This window comes from Mus caroli, unplaced genomic scaffold (assembly GCF_978045245.1).
Source record: "Mus caroli unplaced genomic scaffold, Mus_caroli_1 scaffold_8, whole genome shotgun sequence".
NCBI classification, from domain to species: Eukaryota; Metazoa; Chordata; class Mammalia; order Rodentia; family Muridae; genus Mus; species Mus caroli.
Genome location: NW_028227263.1, coordinates 79,376,852 through 79,400,382, shown reverse-complemented (window position 1 = coordinate 79,400,382; position 23,531 = coordinate 79,376,852). Strand labels below are relative to the sequence as shown.

At 42.3% G+C, this 23,531-nt stretch overlaps 1 protein-coding gene across 2 annotated transcripts in view; it reads right to left on the bottom strand.

Annotated features, from left to right (window-relative positions):
- Nucleotides 1-23,531, bottom strand: part of Lrrc28 (leucine rich repeat containing 28) — a 129,505-nt gene that overhangs the window by 21,188 nt on the left and 84,786 nt on the right. For both annotated transcript variants that reach the window (XM_021168028.3, XM_021168029.3), the window contains one exon: nt 8,139-8,241. In XM_021168028.3, coding sequence (XP_021023687.1) covers nt 8,139-8,241 — 103 coding nt within the window. The remainder of the gene's footprint in view (nt 1-8,138; nt 8,242-23,531) is intronic.

Here is a 23,531-nt window from a genome sequence, read left to right as displayed (position 1 = left end):
TACTGAGTCAAACACCAGACTAGGTGCCCCTATGAAGGTATTTTCGATAGGAGTAACATATACCACATTTATAATAGTAAAGCTCAAAGCTCACCGCCCTCTGGAATGTCAGAGACTCGCGTGCTCAGGGTCAAAAGAACAAAAGACCAAGCATCACCAGACAGGGGAACTCTGCCCTCAGACCACTCCTGACTTCTGCTCTTCCCTACAGATCCCTCCATGTCTGTGGGACTGAACTCTGACAAATACATGTATGACGTAAGATAATATTCCCACTTCTAAGCTTTATTTTGTTTTATATTTTAGTATGACAGGAATTTGTGAATTTCTCAGAAAGCATTCTTTGTGGTCTTGTGGATCATCTCAGAGATTCAATATCATGAATGGCCACCATAGGGCCATTTTTTTTTTTAATACAGCATAAAATAGCCCCAACCTGAAGACTGATCTGAGTTGTAGCTTGAAGGGTGTGTTTCCAAACTTTACACCCACACTGAAGAATGAGAATCCTGAGCAAAAGTATAAAATAAAAATATGGAGTAGAAAGCACATTAAAAAGTTAGCTTCCAGCTCATGCCCCCCCCTCCTCCTGTTGGCCCCTGAATGCTAGGATTATATAGTACATCATTCATGAATATACCTCATATCACTGCTACTGTGACAGCTGCTGCTTCCCAGCCCATCCTGAGTGTTTCTGCACGGATTAAGCCCAAACCCATTAACAACAAAGGGTAGGACACTGAAAGCCAGGCTTTAAGGCTTTTATTGTCCCTTGTAATTACAATCACAGATTACATTGAAGAGGCTCACACTAAACAAGTGTACCCTAATTTTATAGAAAGTTTAGTTTTTCTTTGATAATTCTTTCAGCAGAAACCCCTGTTCTTCGCCACTAGATATTAAGAAGCTAATTAAATTTAATCTATTCATGGCTTCTATGATTCACCCTCAATAGCCAGCTGCAGCCAAGTGCTGCCAGGACGGAGGGACTGAGTCAGCCATTCTATTGCCTACCTTCTCTGAGCTGCTTCCAAAGGATTTGACTCTGAAGGAGTCAGCAGAAGAGTCCCAGCTCACATAGCTGTGAGCCCAGGCAAAGGGGAAAGACAAAGCGGTGGCGGCAGAATGGCCACTGCACAAGCTAAGAGTAGGTGATGACGTGACTGCTACCAAGATTCTTAGACAACTTCCTTCATTTATAAAACAAGGATAACTTACAAGGTTTGTTGGGAAGATTTTGTGCAATGACACAAATGAACCAAGAGCACACTGTCTGGTACCCAACAATTCTAATCCACACGTACAGTTAAGCTTTCTTTTTATTATTAACTGTTATTATTGCTGCTTCATAGTAATATTAGAGTTGTGTCAGTCAACAGAAGACAAAAACATGAACTGGGACTTAGCCATTTAGTTCACAGGGCACAGGGCACAGGGCACAGGGCACAGGGCACATGGCCAGAGTCTGGTACATGGAAGAGGCTGGAAAGCACTGCCTAAAGATGTGAGCATCAGAGATCTCCAAATAGAAGTGAGGCTGGGTATTGGTGTCCCACACCTTAGTCCCAGCACTGAAGAGGCTGAGGCAGGCGGATATCTTAGTTTAAGGCCAGCCTGGTCTTCAGAGTGAGTTTCTAGGCAGCCAGGGCTACACTCACACAGAGAGAAACCCTGTCTCAAAAACCAAACCAAACCAAACCAAACCAAACCAAACCAAAACAAAACAAAACAAAAACAAGGACAAAAAAAGAAGTAACAATGAAGCAAACTCTCAAGAGGAAGGAATGGAAGATACAAAATGCTTCAGTTTACAATAAATCCAAGTATTATCCAGCACTTATTAAACATTGGTAATCTTGATTTAGAATTCATGCAGTTTAAAACATTTTACACTAACTGCCTAGGAGGTTACACAAATATTCACACACTGAATCCTTAAGTCACTTATTAAATTGTGAATGCTAGTACCTCAGGTTTAGATAATTATAGTAATCATTGGACATCTCCATTTAATTCAATATTGTCATAGCTGTCACTCATCATTTAGCTTAAAACAGGTTACCTGAATAGCAATGTCACCTTGCCACTGAGATTTTTCTACATATTTGCCCCAAAATATATGATATAGTAAATTAGTTCATCTTCATTTTTGCTTTCAACCATTCCATCTAATAGCATGTCAAAGTTAGGGCTGGAAAGATGGCTCAGTGGGTGAAATGCTTGCTTTGCAACCATGGGAACCTGTTTTCAAATCCTCAGATCTAATGTAGAAGGGCTGGGTGCAGTAGCAGCACACGTCTGTGATCTCAGTATTTCTACAGCAAGATGGGAGGTAGAGACATAAGGCTACTCAGGAGCTGTGGGCCAGCCAGCCTAGCATTCACAGTGGTAAAGACAACTTGTTTCAAATATGGCAGGAGGCAAGGACTGACAGCAGAGTTGTTGTCGACAACAACATACCATGGCGCCTGTGTAACCACCTCCAACCCCCTCACCCCCAGAAACAGACAGACACTGAGAGGGGACTAGATGGAGAGAGAGGGATGGAGGGAGGAGTGGGAGGGAGGTTGGTATTGAGAGATTTCTTTAAGTGAAGATTTAAATTGTCTTGCCAAGGCATTCAGATTTTTTATCCTACAGAAAGTATCCACACGGCGCCCATCTGCCGTCACTGGGATGCTACAGACATATCCTCCCTTGTAGCAAAACCATCTTTTCATTTTAGAGAAGAAAAGAAAGTGCTACCTAGAAAGAACACCGTTGTCCTGGCGAAGCCTTTGCTCACTGGGTAGTTACTAAGCAGCCCTGAAGTGCTCCTTTGCTTTCGCTCTGTTTTCTCATTCGTTAGGAAGCCCAAGGTGGACTCAGAGAATGCCCCTGACTTGCCCTCCTCCGTGCAGACATTACACTCTGGGTTTTATATTAGTACCTTAGAAAGGTCTCCTTAGCTGGACATGGTGGTGCACACCTTTAATCCCAGCACTTGGGAGGCAGAGGCAGGGGGATTTCTGAGTTCAAGGCCAGCCTGGTCTACAAAGTGAGTTTCAGGACAGCCAGGGCTACACAGAGAAACCCTGTCTCGAAAAACAAACAAACCAAAAAAGGTCTCCTTGTTTATCTTTAGTTGCTGTCTAAGTTCCCTTCCCAGCTGCCTGGGCTACACTGCCAGGCACAGAGCGGTGCTCACACTGCCTTAGAGGTCCTGAGCTGAGGATGCGAAGCCTAGGCAGCAGAGGCATGACCTCTTGAACCCTGCTGCCGCCTCATTCCCTCCTGACTCTCCTGGGACAGGGCATGGACATTCACAGGGGCTCGGGCCCTCTGTCCTCCTCTCTATCTGCTCCAGCTTCCCACCAGAATTTCTGTTGCTGTGCCTATTCTGCCATAGGATTTTATTCTAAAATCTTGTTATATTTCTTTTTTGGGTGTTTGTTCTGTTTTGCTTGTCTTTTCATTCATGATAAAGCTATTCTTTGCTTACTGATGAGAGTTACAAGATTATTTCATTATCTTTATTTTTGCATCCCGACATTTCAGATCACTTCAGGTTGGTCTCTAAGCATCTTTATTCTTGGGAATGGGCCACATTCCTCCAGTTCTTTACACGCTGCAGAACTCTGAACTGCGGCGTAGACTTTAACATCTAGACTGAAGAGATTCTAGGTTCTATTACATTCCTCCAATGATCAGGGAAACACTAGCATTTTTGTCTCACCAAGTAATTTACTTTGTTGGCCTCAAAATGCAAACCTTGTAACACTTTTGTTAGATGCAGCTGGGCTGCTCTGGGCCTGCCTCAAGGAGGTGCCATTTGAATACTCAATATTGTTTTGAGTGTAAAGAGCCCTTATATAAAAATGGTCTATGAACAAAGGAAACTACCAGCAGGACACACAGCCTACAGAATAAGAGAGTACAGCTAGTGGTACAGGGAGTTAATATCCAGAATATATAAGGAACTGCAAAAAGTAAACACCCCCACCCACCCACGTGATACTGCCAATCAATAAATGGGTTAGCTGGATGTGGTGGTCCATGGCTTTTATTCTTACAAGGCAGAATCAGGCTGATCTCCATGAGCTCAAGGACAGCCTGGTCTACATAATAAATTCCAGCTCAGCCAGGGCTATATAAGGAGTAAGATCATGTCTCAAAAATAATGCCTGAACAGATAATTCTCAAAGAAAAGAAGAAGAAATATATATATAGTCAAGAAATAAATAAGTAGTCAATAAGTATTTTTAAAAGCATCTAACATTCCTTGCTATTAGGGAAATGCAAATTTAAACTGCTTTGTGATTCTATTTCATCCCAATCAGAATGGCTATCATCAAGAAAACCAATGACAGCAAATATTAATGAGGGTGTGAGCAAGAGGACTCTCTACTCACTGCGAGTGTGAGGGTGACCAGTACAGCCACCATACAAGTAAGTATGAAGGTTTCTCAATAACGTAAAACCATAACTGCCACATGCCTCAGCCATAACACTCCTGGGTATAGACCCTTGCATATCCATGCTGACTGCTGTTCTAGTCCCAACAGTTAGGACATGGAACCAGCCTAGATTCTATCAATGGATAAATGAACAATGAAAACTATAAAACCTTCATAAGGAGGATCGGAAGGTTGCATTAACCTAAGAACTCCAGACTCAGAAAGACAAATTCTCATATTCTCTCTCTGTCTCTGTCTCTGTCTCTGTCTCTGTCTCTCTCTCTCTCACACACACACACATACACACACACACACGCACATGCACCCACACAGTGGGTCCTAGCTTTACTGTTCGAGTGCATGGACACACGGGGTGCAGACTGTAAATGTACAGACTCCTAGAGAGGGAAGAGGTGGCGAGGAGCATACATAGCATCAGAGTGGAAAAGCGAATTGGAGGAGAAGGAAGAGGAGAAACAAAAATAAACTATGCTTGAAACATAATTCCTTGTATGCTGATTTAAAATAAATAATCTCCCAAAATACTATAGCTTACTAAGTCTATTCACAATATATTAATAAACAGCTTCTCCTGACTGGGGAAAAAAAAAACCCTGTTACCTAAAAAATTTTTATTCCACTGGTTCAACTCAGTTGAACTATGACCTTAAGTGCCTGCATAACAAACCAATAGATTGCCTAAAGAAACTGCTCCCGGATAAAGCTGGACATGTCCATGTACAAACGTTCGTTTCCTTCTTCTCACACAAACAGGTTTCTGGAGATATCCCCCATGCAGGACCACTTTTACCACTAAGGATGTAGTAAGAGACTGACAATCCCGGAGAAGCCAGCACTCATGAGGCTGGCACAGAGCGAGAGTGTCAGGGCACTGTGGTAGCCAGCCAGCCTCTACTTGGCTCTCCAGGGCCCTCCCCTCCTAGCCGTGTGAAGATGGCTGACCCGTGTGGTCAACAGGATTTAATGTGTGCCTCCGAGTGGGACACAGGAGTCGGGCATGCTGTAAGTTCACACACCCCTCTCAGGGCAGTTCCCCTCTGTGCTGTTAGCTATGCCACAACAAGCACTTACATCCCTTGGCTTTCTAGCAACTTCTAACACAATCCTGACATGCTTCTTAGTGTTCAGTATTTGGACAAGGAATAAACTCAATGAGGAGGGGCTAACTTAGTTCACATTTCTATAAATCAAGTTAGGTTCATGAGACTTCTGAGACATTTGTGAATAACTTTGTGTATATTTTATGCTCTTTGTATATTTTCTATTCCATTCTCTAATCTCCCCCAGAGTCATGACATACATGTGTGTGTATGTATGTGTTGGTGCAGCATAAGCAAAATATTACCAACAAAATCTCTCAGGCTTTATATAAATCAGGTGATGTTTTATATAAATACATATATACATGTACTAGAGATCACATTTTTACATTTTCTTTCTGTCACGACCTTGTCTTTCTGTCTCTGTGTCTTTCCTCTCCTCTCCCACAGAAAAACAGGAGTTGCCTAAACCCTGACTTGGAATTGGGGCTTGTGATTTCCTGTATAGGTAGAAGAAAGATGGAAAAAATCCCCCCCCCCATCTTCAGCATGTCCTAGAGTTTTGAGAATGTTTTGCCATTTATATACTATACAGACAAGTATTATTTTGAGGCATAAATTAGGCTAACTGACCTAAGGATGAATGGCTTAGGAATCTAATGATGAGAACATTCAAAGTTCTGGGTTAAACCAGCAGACTGAAATGCAGGACAGTCTATCTGTAAGCTAGGCCGCACACACCCCAATACTAATATTATAAAACTGGGTGTCCATGTCCTATTACTATCAATGAGGTAAGCTTATAACAATATGAAGAAGCCAGATCATTAACTAACACTTCATTTCCTAAAACCTACTAACACTGCTGCGGGTATAAACTCAAAGACAAAAACTCTTTCTCTACTCAGAGCAAACCGAACACTCGGGCAGTCAGCAACACCCATGTCTACACAGTAACTCCTTCCTAACTGTGGCAGAGGCTGAACTGACCTTGCAGGGCAGCCTCTGAGGGTCAGTGTCGGAGCTGGCTTACATTTTCTGTATGACGACTGACTGAGGTCATCCTGTTCACCATGTGGAAGAATCAGGCTATAGTAAAACCCTTTAAGAATTCACTGGGGTATGACTATGCCGTGTCACATCTGTGACACAGTCAGCTTTAGAAAAGCCACTCAGCTAAAACCTGTAACACCATCTATTGTTCCTGCTTCAAGAAGGTTCTGCATTTCATCTGCCTGTATGGGCTGAGCTCACCTAGGCTTCCTGAGCTAACGAGTGAGCCCTCTTCCTAAGGAAAGGCACAGCTCCTCCCCAGAAACAACATCGTCTGTGTTCAGTTCTGCTGCCTGTCTTCTTGCTGAGCTGCATGGGGTGTGAGTCAGCCTGCACAGCCTGCTGGGAGTGAGAAGAGGAGTCAGATGTGTTGGCTCCCTCATCTCAAAGGTGTTCCTTCGGCTGCTCAAGTGGGGAAAGTAAGCTGGAAGTGTGTCAGCCCTTCCATCTCACACCACCAGGACCCTTCCTCTCAGGTGCTGTGCCCTTCCTGGTAGAGGTCACAGTCCTGAAAGCCCATGTGAAGGGGATTCTTGTTGCTCCAACTGAAGGGTCTGTGTCTGCTGTGGAATTCTATTCTTTTTCTTTTAAGATTTATTTATTTTATGTATGTGAGTACATTGTAACTATCTTCAGACACACCAGAAGAGAGCATTAGATCCCATTACAGATGGTTATGAGCAACCATGTGGTTGGTAGAAATTGAATTCAGGACCTCTGGAAAAGCAGTCAGTGCTCTTAACTGCTGAGCCATCTCTCCAGGCCCCTGCTGCAGAATTCTAAATACTTAAAATCAGTAAAGTCTTAGCTAAGAGCCAGTTACTGCAGCAAAGTGTCCTTGCAATAATGTTCCAAAGAAGAAAATCTTTTAACTTAATGCCAATTCCTCTACTTTCTAGAGTTTATAGTGGTATGTATGGTGTACTGGCTGGTTTTGTGTGTCAACTTGACACAAGCTGGAGTTATCATAGAAAGAGGAGCCTCCCTTGAGGAAATGTCTCCATGAGATCCAGCTGTTAGGCATTTTCTCAATTAGTGATCATGGGAGGAGGGCCCATTGTGGGTGGTGTCATGCCTGGGCTGGTAGTCTTGGGTTCTATAAGAAAGCAAGCTGAGCAAGCCAGGGGAAGCAAGCCAGCAAGCAGCATTCCATGGCCTCTCCATCAGCTCCTGCCTCCAAGTTCCTGGCCTGTGTGAGTTCCTGTCCTGACTTCCTTGGTGTTGAACAGCAGTATGGAAGTGTAAGCTAAATAGACCCTTTCCTCCCCAACTTGCTTCTTGGTCATGATGACTAAGACATGTGGCATGAAATCCTCACGCTCTAGACTTAAATACACACAATTGGTCAATAAAGACAAAAGTAGAGCTATCTCTATAGCAAAAGAAGAAAAAAAATGCATGTACTCTTTAGACTGCAAAGTAATAACTCATGGACTGCCCATGGCTTACTAGCTGACACCAACATACAAGCTTCTGAATTGTTTGCCTCGTATTCTTAGTTCATAAAGGTATTGGGCCAAAGGCAAACCTAGTAGAACTTCCAAACCCCGTGCATCTATCTGTAAGCACGCACTGGAGGCAGCCTTACCCGTTGCAGCCGATGACTTTGTTGTAGAGGTACGAGGGCAGGCCCTTCAGCTGGATGTTGTTATCCACATACACGTACTGCAGTTCTCGGGAGCGACCTAAATCTGATCACAGAGAGTGGTGCTGTTAACCACTATAGGAATTAACCATTATAATACGAAGGACAATGTAACGCATAACATCATAAATAACCCCAATGCTCTATTTTGGAAAAAAAAATATGAATGCATGATTCTGAGTGTAGACTTACGGCAGTTGTAATACTGACTTTGTGTCGGGAAACAAGGTGTAGAAAAGTTAACCCATCCTAAATCAGATAAGGGACTAATATCCAATATATATAAAGAACTCAAGAAGGTGGACTCCAGAAAGTCAAATAACCCCATTAAAAAATGGGGCTCAGAACTGAACAAAGAATTCTCACCTGAGGAATACCGAATGGCAGAGAAGCACCTGAAAAAATGTTCAACATCCTTAATCATCAGGGAAATGCAAATCAAAACAACCCTGAGATTCCACCTCACACCAGTCAGAATGGCTAAGATCAAAAATTCAGGTGACAGCAGATGCTGGCGAGGATGTGGAGAAAGAGGAACACTCCTCCATTGTTGGTGGGATTGCAAGCTTGTACAACCTCTCTGGAAATCAGTCTGGCGGTTCCTCAGAAAATTGGACATAGTACTACCGGAGGATCCAGCAATACCTCTCCTGGGCATATATCCAGAAGATGTCCCAACCGGTAAAAAGGACACATGCTCCACTATGTTCATAGCACCCCTATTTATAATAGCCAGAAGCTGGAAAGAACCCAGATGTCCCTCAACAGAGGAATGGATATAGAAATTATGGTACATTTACACAATGGAGTACTACTCAGCTATTAAAAAGAATGAATTTATGAAATTCCTAGCCAAATGGATGGACCTGGAGGGCATCATCTTGAGTGAAGTAACACAATCACAAAAGAACTCACACAATATGTATTCACTGATAAGTGGATATTAGCCCAAAACTTAGGAAACCCAAGATATAAGATACAATTTGCTAAACGCATGAAACTCAAGAAGAATGAAGACCAAAGTGTGGACACTGTGCACCTTCTTAGAATTGGGAACAAAACACCCAGGGAAGGAGTTACAGAGACAAAGTTCGTAGCTGTGATGAAAGGATGGACCATTTAGAGACTGCCGTATCCAGGGATCCATCCCATAATCAGCTTCTAAACGCTGACACCATTGCATACACTAGCAAGATTTTGCTGAAAGGACCCAAATATAGCTGTCTCTTGTGAGACGATGCCGGGGCCTAGCAAACACAGGAGTGGATGTTCACAGTCAGCTATTGGATGTATCACAGGGCTCCCAATGGAGAAGCTAGAGAAAGTACCCAAGGAGCTAAAGGGATCTGCAACCCTATTGTTGGAACAACATGATGTACTAACCAGAACCCCGGAGCTCTTGTCTCTAGCTGCATATGTATCAAAAGATGACCTAGTCGGCCATCAATGGAAAGAGAGGCCCATTGGACTTGCAAACTTTATATGCCCCAATATAGGGGAATGCCAGGGCCAAAAGAATGGGAATGGGTGGGTAGGGAAGTGGGGGGCGCTATGGGGGACTTTTGGGATAGCATTGGAAATGTAATTGAGGAAAATATGTAATAAAAATATTAAAAAAAAAAGAAAAGTTAACCCAAACTTTGACTTTTAAACTGGAAGATGAAATTGTCAGTAGTAGAATATTTAATTTCTTCTTACATATAACTTCCTTGACATTTTACAGACAACTTCAATTGTCTTGCTATAGGGCCCCTTCTGGCCCATAGAAAATGTTATACAAAGTAAGGTGACAGGTCAGCTTAAACATATTTTGTCCCCATGCCTTACAACTTGATTTTATACAAGCCGCTGGTGGTCCATGCCTTTAATCCAGCACTTAGGAGGCAGAGGCAGGTGGATCTCCAAGTTTGAGACCAGCCTGGTCTATAGAGTGAGTTCCAGGATAACCAGAGTTACACAGAAAAATCCTGTCTCCACAAAATTTTGCCCAATAATTGTAACACTGCCCACAATTTTACCACAGATGTTGTTAGCAAACACCCCATAGTTATGAATGTAATGGTGATTTTTCTATCATTCTGGTTTTCTCTGGCTTTACTTACTAACTGGTACTTCTATGTACAGAAGAGTCATCCTTTAAAAGCACTCTATACTAGTATAAATTATAGACCTCTCTACTGTAAAGAACAAAGACCCAATACTACTATTATTTTGTCCTGTTGCACAAATGCTTCCGTCTTGGCAATTAGGAATGATTGTGCGCTTGCTCTAAGTTCTTTTAACAAGTCCTCATGCTTTTCTGATCATTTCAAGACTTTCTGGCATTGTGGCTCAGCTCACAATTTCTCTGCCAAAGCCCTAAGTTCTCCACTTCTCCAAAGCATCCTACTTCCTTTTTTTTGAAGAAACCTATCTATGAGCCAGGTGTGTCTATTACTACTGCTGAGAGATCATGCGGAGACCTTGGGGTCTGGGAAGTGTGCATGCATGCTGACCCTCGCAGACACACATCTCAGTTGCTGGACATGTTTTCAGCATGAGCTCTGAGGAGTGAGTCTGTGAGCTCAGAGTCTCTGGCACTGCCAGTGTTCCTTCAGAGATTATGTCAGTCTCAAGTCCCACCAGCACTGTGAGAGAGAGCAGCCTCTCACCCACAAGAAGCAATTCATATCATATTTCTAAATCTTTGCTAATTATGGCTAAGAAACAGAATCTCAGGATTATTTACATTGTAATTTTCTAATTGTGTGTAAGCAAACAATTAAAAAGTGTATTTCTGTAAACCCTCCATTTCCCATTTTCTATCAGGCTCTTGAAATTTATCTTTTTCTTTTTCTTTTTATAGGGAAACCTCCACATCTCTGATACATATTACAAATATTTTCTTTTAGCTTGTCAGTTGTCATTTGACTTTGTTGATAAGTGTTTTCTGATTTATAAAAAATTGTAAACCAACTTCCCACCCTTCCCCGTGTTAGGAAAATTAAGACTAAACTGCACAGTGTCTTCAAGACCTTCTTGAACAGCTAGCAAGACCATGTTTCAGTAAAACAAATGCCAAAACTCAGACAATTAAAAGGTTTTAATGCAAGTTAACCATGCATTAACCTCCTCCTGCCTCTGCACACCTCCTCTGCCTCTCTCAGGATTACTGGGGTTCCCTTTTCTCTCCTCCCCTCCCTGCTTTCTCGCTCCTTTCTGTATTTATATTCATAATCCAGTTGGAATTCTTTCTTATGTCTAGCATAAAATACTTTAGCATTCAACATTTATGTTTAGCCAATAATTTATTTTTCCATTTCTGAAAATTTTTTGCTTACCTTTTATACCAGAAAGAAAAAAGAAAGGTCTCTAAGATGGCTTAGTAGGTGAAGGTGCTGCCAAGTCAGATGACCCCAGTGTCACCCTCAGGACCCACATAGGAGGAGAGAACCAACTCCTGCTAGTTTTTCTCTGACCTCCACACGTGTACCATGCCACATGCCCTCAGAACACTGCACATGAAGAATAATAATAACCTCTAAGATTATCAAGAGGAAAACTATCACCAAGTACTCCGATCGCAGACTTCCTAACTGCTGCTAAATCAAGCTGCAAACACAGAAAACAACACAACACGAGAGAGAAGCACTAATGCAGAAAGCCCAGTGGCTGTGACATCGCACCATTGCTCAGGACTGTTTGTACCTCAGCAAGCTCTATGGGAACGGGCACAACACTGCCTGGTCCCCAGCTGTATCAGGTGTAAGGAGCATAGGAAAAGAATCACATTTAATATGTGGCATAGATTTAAAGGAATAAAATATGTATGTACCAAAAAACTGAAAACTGCTCTCTTAGTGAACCAAAAAAATTTACACTTACAAAACAGGTGAGGAAAAATATTAACTGATCAATACCACATTCCAGTAACAACAGAAAAGGCCTCAGAAATCCACTAAAATACCTGTTTTCTCACAATTTCTATGGCAAAGGCTTTTAAACACAAGCGGAAATTTATGGAGTTTAAGACATAGAAAACTTTTAAAATAAAAAATTCATTCATAAATTATAAATGGGCTACTCACAAGTACTACATGCGTTTAATCCTAGCACTTAGGAGGCAGAGGCAGGTGGATTTCTAAGAGTTCGAGGCCAACATGAGCAAGCTCTCAAAAACAATACAACACCAAAATGCTAAATGGTCTCTAGTCTCATATGTGCCTTTCTGAGCTCAAGTAGCTCAAGGAAGTCCAAGCGGAGGAGGTCCTGGCTTGGACTGGAGCCGCAGTAAGGCACAGAGCAAACTAACAATTAGGAAAGGAGAGTAGATTAGAGTCAGACAGCTCGGGCTTGAACCTTCGTTCTTCTGCTTACTAGATACGTGGCCTTAGGATCTCATCTGTGTAATGGGGGAACTAAAACTATCTCCTAAGTTTGGGAAGAATGGCTAGGTTTATAAATGTGTGAAGCAGGATTCTTGGAACAGAGCCTTCTCTAGTATATGACAGGTATTATTCTCATTATTATTAGTAAGTGACACACTGGGAAGTGTGGCCAATTAACAGAGAACTTTCCTTGGCATGCAGCAAGGGTACCAACCCTTTTCTATACTTTAATTGCAAGGAACGAGCTAGAGGCTACGGCCTCTGGAGATGATGATTCATCCCTTCAAGCCAAGGACACAAAATGGGACACGACAGAGGAAGCACCTCTCTGCTCTAATATACCACAAAAGCCTCGGTGCAAATTAGATGAGGTGCCATGCAGACATCACACCACAAAGTTAAATACATACTGACACTTGCTACTTCTCCTTACACGCCTTCTCTCCTTGCTTTATGGGGAAAGATGACTAGTTAATGACTCAGAAATACTATTTGGCTACATTTCATCCTAGGGGGATCTGGCTGGCACTCCCAGAGCACTTTCGAATTCATTACATGTGCCCTAGCAGTATATACTATCTTGTGCTATAGCTGAATCAGCTGTGTTAAAGCCTATTACATGTTAATGCCACGTAATATTTCCAAGCAGTACAATCTGAGGAGGGAGGGAATGCAGGAAAGGGAGGGAGGAAGAGAGGAAGAGAGGGAGCAAGCAATGACATGCTCTTAGTGTGTCTGGAGTCAGGACTGCGACTGCATCCTGGCTTCCCACAGGGTAACTGGTTCCTGACTCCCTGATTCAGAGTCTCTTCCTTTGCTGTATAAGGATAACAAGGTAATAGCTCATGGATTTGTGATTCCATGAAGCTGGTGTATATGGTGCCAAGCTTGATCGCACAGTAACGGGTGCTCAGCACATCCTGGTCATTTATCTTGCTCTTCTGAGTGTAAAGAGATCAGAAAAGGAGTGTAGATCCTGAGAAGAGCCCGGCGGCTGTTTTAGCTGACACAGCACAGCCTGCTGGTCAGGGTGAGAAAGCTCCTTGTTTGGCAAGGTCCCAGCTGAGAGAGCTAGGCTCTGGCTGCCTCAGAAAAGCACACTCTTAGCCAGCCAGAATATAGTCTGCTGCCAAAATTCCCAAGCCCAGAGGACTAGCAGTTTAAATAAATGAGCCTGAAATACAAGAATCTGCTGCATGGAAAAGCTTTGAGTCTTTTTTTATATTGTCTTACCCAGACTAACCTGAAATTCACTAAGCAGCTCAGGCTGGTGACAACTTATGACAATTCTCCTGCTTCAGCCCCTCAACTGCTAGAATTACAGTTATGAGCCCCTGTGTTTGGTTCTTACATTCTCTCTCATATATATATGTGTGTATATATATATATATATATGTGTGTGTGTGTGTGTATATATATATATATGTGTATATATATACATACATAATACATACATACACATACATGCACACATATATGAATGTAAATAAATAACACTACATATATGTTATTTGTTTAGATTATTTATGTGTTTGAAGTTTATGTATGCATTTGTACCATGTCATGCCTGTTCTTATGGAGATCAGAAGATGGCATTGGATTCCCTGGAAGTTTATGAGTTACAGATGGCTATGAACCACCACACGGGTGCTGAGAATTGGACCCAGGTCCTCTGCAAGAGCATAAGTGCTCTAAGTCATTGCACCATCACTTTGGCCCCTGGTTTCTTCGTACGTAATACAGAAAATCTTCACTAAATGATAGACTTTAGAAGAGACTACTTACCTACTAGCCGATAAAGGTTTATTTTCTTTTGATTAATATTATTTACTTATATTATTTCACCAATACTACATGCTAAATAAAGATCATAAAAGAACATTCAAAAAACAAACAAACAAAAAAACCCTTCTTGTACCCAGGAAGCAGAAGCAGGTTGATCTCTCAGTTTAAGGTCGGACTGGTCAACATGGTGAGTTCTTGGACAACCAGGGCCATGCAAAGAGACCCTGTCTCAAAAAACTAAAATCAAACACATATCCACAAACAAATAGCAACAAAAGGGCCTTGTAAAAAAGGCTCAGTATGTGAAACTTACAAAGCACAGAGCTATTTGTCTGCCTGTCCAGGTTTTAAAGCCACCAGTGACTGTTCAGGCGGCTATTTTCTTTGTTTTCTGGAGACAGGGTTTCTGTGTTGTAGCCCAGGTTGGCCTGAAACTCACAGAAAGTTGCTTCCTTCTGCTCCTTGAAAGCTCGGATTAAGACATGCGTCATCACCAGCTTTAGGTTACTTGTTTAAAAATTGGATGTTTTCTTTATTTACATTTCAAATGTCATCCCCTTTCCATGTTTCCCCTCTGCAAACCCCTATCCCATGCCCCTTCCCCTGCTTCTATGAAGATGCTCCCCACTTACCCCCCCAACTTCTGCCTTCCCACTCTAGCATTCCCCTATACTGGGGCATCAAGACTTCATAGGACCAAGGGCCTCTCCTCCCATTGATGTCCGACAAGGCCATCCTCTGCTACATATGTAGCTGGAGCCACTGGTCCTTCCATGTGTGCTCTGTGGTTGGTGGTTTAGTCCCTGGGAGCTCTGAGGGATCTGGTTGGTTGATGTTGTTGGTCCTACTATGGGGTTGCAAACCCCTTCAGCAACATCAGTTTTCTCTAACTCCTCCATTGGGTTCCCTTGCCCAGTCTGATGGTTGGCTGCAAGTATTTGCCTCTGTATTGGTCAGGCTCTGGCAGAGCCTTTCAGGAGACAGTTATATCAGGCTCCTGTCAGCAAGCATTTCTTGGCATCAGCAATAGTGACTGGGTTTGATTCTGCGTATAGGATGGATCCCTGAGTGGGACAGTCTCTGGATGGCCTTTCCTTCAGTCGCTGCTCCACTTAATATTTTGGAGATGGGTGGCCCCCAACTGGGGGGCTGTGCCTAACCTCTGGATATGTTCTCTGCAGGTCCTCTCTCCCCTTTGTTGGGTTACTTTTAAAGGAATTGCACCACACCTCAAGTAGTTCCTTCTTTTACAGCCTCACAGACCAAGTGTGGTGCTTAGAAATCAGCAAAGGCTGGGAGTCCTCTACAAACCTCAGTTCTTCTCCTTTTTATCAACACCAGGGCTCTGGCATATGCAGTCCACATGGCTGTAGGAACAAGACGCTCCTATGTGTTCCGGCTATTGCTCTCTTAATCACACAGTGTGAGCAAGCACAGAATGATACATTGCAGAACAGAACAGGATCTGTGTTTATTACGTCCTGACTAGTATAAGGTCTATTTACTTATCAAAAGATGAATAACAAAGCCTCTTAAACAAAGAGATGGGGCTAACAGAAACTGAAGCATCAAAGGAGCACATCAAAACTGCCTGCTCAGAATGCTCTATCCATGTCAAGCCAACCCTCACAGTTCAGTAAGTTGGATGCCCAGTACAAGAAAACACAGGGGGCCCACACAACAAATTCAGACTAATTCACAGACCATTACAAAATGACTTTCAAAATTAAGTCAAATCACCTATATAACTCCCTAAATAACAAAGACACTTCAGCCACTTTTCTAGAACAATGAATTTCCTTTAGGTGCTAACTTCTTTGAGCACAGACAGATCCATGCACCAGACCCCATTACATCGTTTACATAACCATAGTTATTCTGATGTACTCAACTTTTACAAAATAACATTTCAGGCTAGGCAAGATGGCTCAATGGGTAAAGCAGTTGTCCCCAAGCCTGATAATCGGGATTCAATCCAGGATCCAACATGGTAAAAGAGCACCAACTCCAGCATGTTGTCCTTGGATTATGCACCTGTGTACATGCATGCACACACGCATGTGCACATGCACACATGGAGATGAACTTAACAAAACACTTTCACAGTGGGTTACTAATTAGATGCTCCCTACTCTGTAGAACGAAGTGACTGTTGGAGTCAAGGCTTCCTTGCTATTGGTTTGAACAGTTTGAATAGTCACACTCCAGGATCTCTAGTTCTCTTGCACAGGTCAAGTCACAGAAACCAGGGCTAGAGACCGTGCAGGGTGTTTTGAGGCACAAAAATCAAGCCACTCTCTATTCTTTTTTACAGTCTAATGTAAGAACAAAAGTAGCTCAGACTAATTGGATATTTATGAAGAATTTACAGGGTGGCATGCATTTTACATGTGTCTTACAGAACTCTTACAATCATGCTAACAAGCTACTATTACCCTATTGTTGATGATTAGATTAAATAGCTTTCCTATGGCCAAGTCCACAAGAGTTACTAAACTGCAGAGCCTGAACTATGGATATAAGTGCTCACTTCAGCATCACACACTCTGGACAGCTCTTTAAGGGGGGGCTCACACAGAAAACAGGTATGGTACTGCCCAGAAAGGGCATGCACATTGAAGGGACATGCCCCCGGCATTCAAGTGTGATGTCAGAGCTGGATCTGCAAGGGACAATGCTAAGGAAATAAGCAATGAACAAACACGTCTTTGCTTCCTTTAAAAGTCCAGGAAACTAGTAGGTAAGTTCTGCCGCACAGATTTCAAGCAGACATATCAAGGGTGGGAAGATCTCCTTTAAGTGGGAAGACCCTTAGGAGGAATTATTAGTACGTACTAATTACTGCCCTTATTAGTACGTACTAATGACTGCCCAGCATGGTAGGGACTAGAGGACTCAAAACAACATGTTGTCTAGTGCCTTGCCAAGAGCCAAGGAGCAGACGGTCTCTGCTTCGAGGTATCCTGCACTGTTGCTTGGCTGGACTCAGGCCTGCGTGTTTTGAATGTAAGAACTTTAGAACGGTGTCTGATGGAAACTGCAGGTTCTTGCTTTTAAGTCAATTAACGACATCATCCAGACGCTGCCAGCACCGCACATTCCTGTCACCGTTCTAGAATAACAAAAAGTTTTGCTGGCGAGTATCTGGCTCCAAGCTTAGCCCTCACAGCACTTAGTTTCTAGAATTTCACATCTGTATCTTCCTATGACTAGGTGACAGGCTCTTTGTTTACTTGTTTGAGATAGGATTTTATGTAGTCCAGGATGCTGTCTCATCACGTGACTAAGGATGACCTTGAACTCCCAGTTCCCCCACCTCTGCCTCCCAAGTGCTGGGATGACAGGCGTGTGCCCCCACCTGGATTTGTTTGTTTTTAACTGGTGCTTTCCATCTCAATCTCATCCCACCCCACCAAATCCTACTCAAGCTTAGCAAAAAACACATACTTGTCCAAATCTCCGCATGCTTTCTTATTACACACTAGCACAGGAAGTCAACATCTGGCCCATGCTTGTAGAAGCCACATTAAATAATCCTTGTTAATTCTCTACGAAAATCTGAAGTAGAGCAAAGACCTGAGAGGCCAATAGAGCCCCATCATGCGACAGCAGAAAGAAAATGACTTTCCTCACAAATACTTACACAAGGGCACAATGAACATCCATTATTCATTTCTCTCTCTTCCCCTTCTTCCCCTCTCTCCTCCCTTTCTCTCTCCTTCTCTTCCTTCCCTCCCTTTCCCCCACCCCCCTCCACACGTATGAATATGTATGTGGAGGCCAGAGGTCAACCTCAGGTATTACTCCTCAGATGCTGTCCAGCTTGTTTTCTGAGACAGGGTCTCTGCTGGCAAAATAGGCCAGGCTGTCTCCTCCCTAGTGCTGGGCTTATACCTGTGTGAGCCACAACTCAGCTCTTTCACAAGGTTCTGGGGCTTAAACTCAAGATCAAGCACTTAGCCTGAGCCAGATCTCTAGCCTTGAACGTCCATTTGCTTGAAGAAATTTGGATTACTTTTCAAGTAAGATCTTTATGGATGTAATTAATAGATTAATTCCCTTTCATGTCTTCCCACAACTAATTTTTGGACTTTATTATCAAGGCTTTCTTTTCCATTATTTCTACTTTGTAATTACTTTATTTTTCAGTTTTCATTTCATTAACATTATTCCTTCAGAATAATTTTTTGCCTCATGTTTAGGTTTCCCTTTAGAAGGAAGTTATTACACTTTAAGGTCAAATGTAGGTCTAACTCTGACTCCTGAGTCTGTCTGTATGGGAACAAATTTGCTGGCATTCAAACTGATTCAAGCCACAAATTTGGCAATTAAATCCCATTAAGTGGAGTTACAAGGGCCTCATGGTATCAGTTCTTCCAACTACATCTACAGTTTAGTAGAGCAGAGTTGACAGGCATCTCCAGGTTTGGGAATCATGAAACCATTAACTGATACATACATCAAAGCATCCCAGGGTATCTCATAAATACACATTTTAATCTTTTTATGTGTAAGCTAAAACCTAAAAATGAAGTTAATAGCTTAATACAGCTCTAATAGTGGTTTACAGTCTGATTAGTTTTACAATGGACATTAAAAAAACCAAACCCTGTAAATAGCAGCAATTCCTGACCTTCTCAGCAAACATGGAGGAAGTGGGAATAAGTAAGAAGCAATACAAACAGTACATGTAAGTACCACACTTGTAGTTTTCATCCTCAATTTGCAATGGGAAGGAACTTACTTCAGTGCACATTTAAAATCCTGGGAGCTGGTTCCAAACACTAACTTGCCATGTTTGGTTTTTTCCTAATAAAGTACCCAGTTCTTACAAAGCTAGTGGACAACTGCTCCAAAGCACTCAGTGTTCTCCACTGTGTGGCAGGTGGACAGTTTAAAGCATTCTCTATGCTGCAGGGTAGGAGACAGTACAGGATCTGTCATTCCATTGTAGCACTGGTCCTTAACACTCACACCTTCCCAAGAAAACATGTCACTGCTAGACTGAGGGTCAACTCCAAGGCTGGTCTAGAAGCTCAAATCATTTCTCATTACTATGCCTACTATCTGCTGGACTTACTCCACGTTAATTTATTCCCAGGCTCTTTTGTCAACCTCAATGTCACATGCTACATGTTCTTAAGAATTTACTCTCTGGGAGCAGGAGAAATGGCTCAGCAGTTAAGAGCACTTGCTGTTCTCGTAGAAGGCCTGTGTTCAGTTCCCAGGACCTACATGGCAGCTCACAACCACCTCTATCCCCAGGTCCAGGGAACCTAATTCCCTTTCCGGTTCCCCGAGAGCACCAGGCACACCCATGGTGTACATACGTACATTCAGGCAAAACACTCTTACACATAAAATTTAAACAAATCTTTCCAAACAAATAATTGACTGTTTTTTAAAAATTACTTTTTACATTTATTTATTACTATTTAAGGCATGCACATACAAAGTCACATGATGATTTGCAGGAGTCAGTCCTTTCCTTCCATGTGGGCTCTTGGGGTCAAATTCAGGTACTCAGGCAGCACGGCAAGCACTTTTAGTAGCTGAGCTATCTTGTTGACCCCCATTTATACTTTTCTAAATAAACATGTAATAAAAATCTAACCTTAAACATTTAATAGAAATTTAGCCTGCTAAACTAGATGCACCTTTGTTTTCTTGTCAACCACAAACGCTACAGGCACTGAATTTTGTGACACAGCACTGTCAGGGAGCTAAAACATGCTTTTCTACAGCCAACCTGGGCCTAGCAATTCACAATCCTTGCATTCATTATTCAACATGGAATAGGTAGTAAACATTCCCAAATAATTAGGTTTACTAACTCAAGGAAAACCAGGAGACCTGGGAAAAGCTTTTTCTCTGTACTCCCCTCAACCCTCAGAAGGTAAGAGGTGAAGCCACAATTCTGTGAGGAGTAAGTCAACCAAGCTGTATCAACTCAGTAGCAAAAAATGCCAAGTTTTGAGCCCTCTGCTAAGTTTCATAGCATGAGGTTCAAGCGATTGGTTTTTTTTCCTCCTATGCTGATAGTCACCACTGTGAACAAAGCCTGTCTGTAGGCTCATCTGTCATTCAACTGTCACTGTACGGTAATAATACCAGCATCCGTCTTTCTGACGCATCTTTTCATTTCAGGAAGAACAGCCAAAGAACCTTAATGGCTTGACAGTATTACAAGTGACTAAAGCACCACACATTCAAAGGCACCTAACGGGATCGACAGTATCACACGCCAGCTAAGCCATCCTTACAGGCAGCTTCTGTAGCTGCCGTCTGAAGCAGCTACTATCAGACAGCTGTTTAAACCCATAAAAACTGAGCTCCCGCAGACCAGAGAGATGGCTCGGTGGTTAAGAGCACTGGCTGCTCTTTTAGAGGACAAGTGTTCAATTCTCAGCACCCACATGGCAGCTCACAACTGTCTGTAACTACAGTTCCAGATGATCCGACACCTTCACACAGACAGAAAGACAGACAGGCAAACCACCAAGGCACATGAAATGAAAACAGAGCTGGGCATGGTGGTGCACACTTTCAATCCTAGCACTCAGGAGGCAGAGGCAGGTGGATCTCTGTGAGGTTGACATTAGCCTGGTCTACAAAGTGAGTTCCAGGACAGCCAAGCCAAGACTGTTACACAGAGAACCCTGTCTCCAAAAAAAAAAAAAAAAAAAAAAAGTAATTAATAAAAAAAATTGTAAAGAAAAAAAGAAAAACTGGGATCCTCCAGCTAGACTTTGGTAAGAGACTGAATTTAGTGAGTGGTCCCCCCAAAGTATGGGTTCCACCTCCTATCACAGAGACATCCCACAAGGCTTATGTTCCTATGCCAAGGTCTAAGTAGCATGGCTAAACACAAAGCTTTCTGTTGCTCAAAAACTTTGTGTGTGAGTTTGTCCATCTGTCTGTCTGACCATTAAGAAGTATTCATGTTTTCTAAGAGTCTGTCTGAATGACCATAAGCAAGCACTCATATTTGCCACATTTCTAGATGGCTCCTTAGTTCTGTAAAAAAGGAAGCATTACCAGCTGCCATGGTCCATCTGATCCTTCCTCAAGCAGTTCTCAGATTAGACAGCTATGGTTTAGATAAGCCCAAAGGAAGACTTCAAGTGTATATACTTAAAAGAATCCCCTACTGCCCCTCCTCTTCATCATCCTCTTCTCCCTCCTCCTCCTCAAGACAAGGTCTCACATGGTGGTCCAAGCTGGCCTAGGGCTTCCTGTGTAGTCTAGGCTGGCCTCAAACTCACAGTAATCCTACTGTTTCAGCTAACTGAGCAACACCAGCATCAGGCAAAGTACATTTAGAAGATGCTTCACAGCTGTCACTACTGAAACAAAGTCAGGAAAGGTAAGCAAATGATCAGGGGAGCAGGAGCCAGGGCCAAGGAGCTGCTGCAGGGCAGGGCTGAAGGCAAGCACAGCTGTGTGAAAAGCTGAGTTGAGACAGAGGAAGTAACAGCAGCACCAAAACCAAGACTCAGCCTGTGGCCACAGACTCCGCCAAGTGTTGGAGGGTGGCCCAAACGGGGTAAAAAGGGCAGAGTGCTACCAGATACTAGAGACAGCCACCTTCAGTGCAGAGTGCCCTTATACTGAACAATTCTGGAATATAAAGAGAGAATGTCAAGGTGGAAGGACTATCAGGCTTAGAAATGGAGTCTGGCTTTAGTTAGATTACTCACTGCGACTCTAGGCGGGTTACGTAACTACTCTGTCCACAAATCTCCTCATCTGTAAAATTAGTTTGTCAACTGGTTTGTAATAATTTTACAATAATTAGAGACTATATGTGCAGCAATTAAACAAAATAACTTGACTAAGGAGAGTGTACAGTAAGTGATGGCTTATTACTGCTGCAGTTAAACTAATACAGAAAATACTTCTCACCCATGTAGTTTCTAAAAGAAACACACATTACACACATACACACACACTCCTACACACACATATGTGATGATAAAAATAATAGAAAATTGTAGAGCCATGAGATTTAACTAGCTCATGCGAAGTTCTGGGTTGCTTATAAGACAATTTGCAGTTTTACTCTGAACTCTTTGCAAGTTGAGTTTTATGCCACACAAATTAAATAATTTAATCTTTTCCCTTCTCCCCTTTCAGCCATGACTGCACCATCCTGGCAGTCACATGGTTGAAAGCCATTAGGAAGTGGTCCAAGGTCCCGGCGCCTACTGTGGTGTCTTGCACATGAGGAGGAGGAGCATAGTCGGGTGTGCACTCTGACAGGTGCATCTCCTGACTCATGAGTCACCGATCCCTGTGCACTTCTTATAGCTCTCACCCGTGAACTACGTAGGATAGAGACTGTCACCTCTGACCTTCAGACATGGACAGTGATGATCAGCAAGTACTGCAGGTCACCCACTGTGAAGTGGCACAACTTGTCCAGGTGCTGGCCCCTGCAACTGTTCTGAGTTCTCCCTGTCAGTCCAGCAGACATGTTCACTCTTTAAATATGCATATTTGACATTCTCACTCAAAAAGCTCAGGTTTTTTTTAGAAGTATAGCTTGTTTTTTTAAGTAGATTTATGTTACTTTGTTAATTTATAATTGTGGAATATATCTGTGGGAAATTAATTTCCTTAAATTTAGCAGTTTTTATTATATGATTTGATTTTCAAGTTTCTGTTATTTTAAAGATTTCAAGAAGAAACTTTAAATTGAAAATACATAAAATGAATTATATGTGCAAACATTTTCTTTCAGGGACTGGTAAGCGACTTCATTGTCCTCAGAGATAAATTACTACTATTAAGATGCTTTTATGAGTGAAGCTGTAACAGTTTAGGGTCCTATGTGTCTTCATTTTTTAAAACTGGCACTTGCATTTCTTAGAAGTTGAAAAAATAATTTAGTTCTATGTGAAATAAATGTACCTTATTATTAAAGACCGATGTGTCCGACATATAACACATCAAAATGAATCAACTAAGAAATCTACAGGGGATAAGGTTTTATTCGCCAAGGTGGCATTTCTGGTTCAGCAGGCAATTTAGTCAATTTTAAAGTCTTCACAGTTTTACATTCAGATTTTCTGACATTAGTACTTATAACAAATCTCAAAACTAACTTTCCATGGCAGAAGCCAATATAGACATTGGCTTCTAATCTAGAGACAGATTTGGGGTTTGGGGTACATGGTTAGTG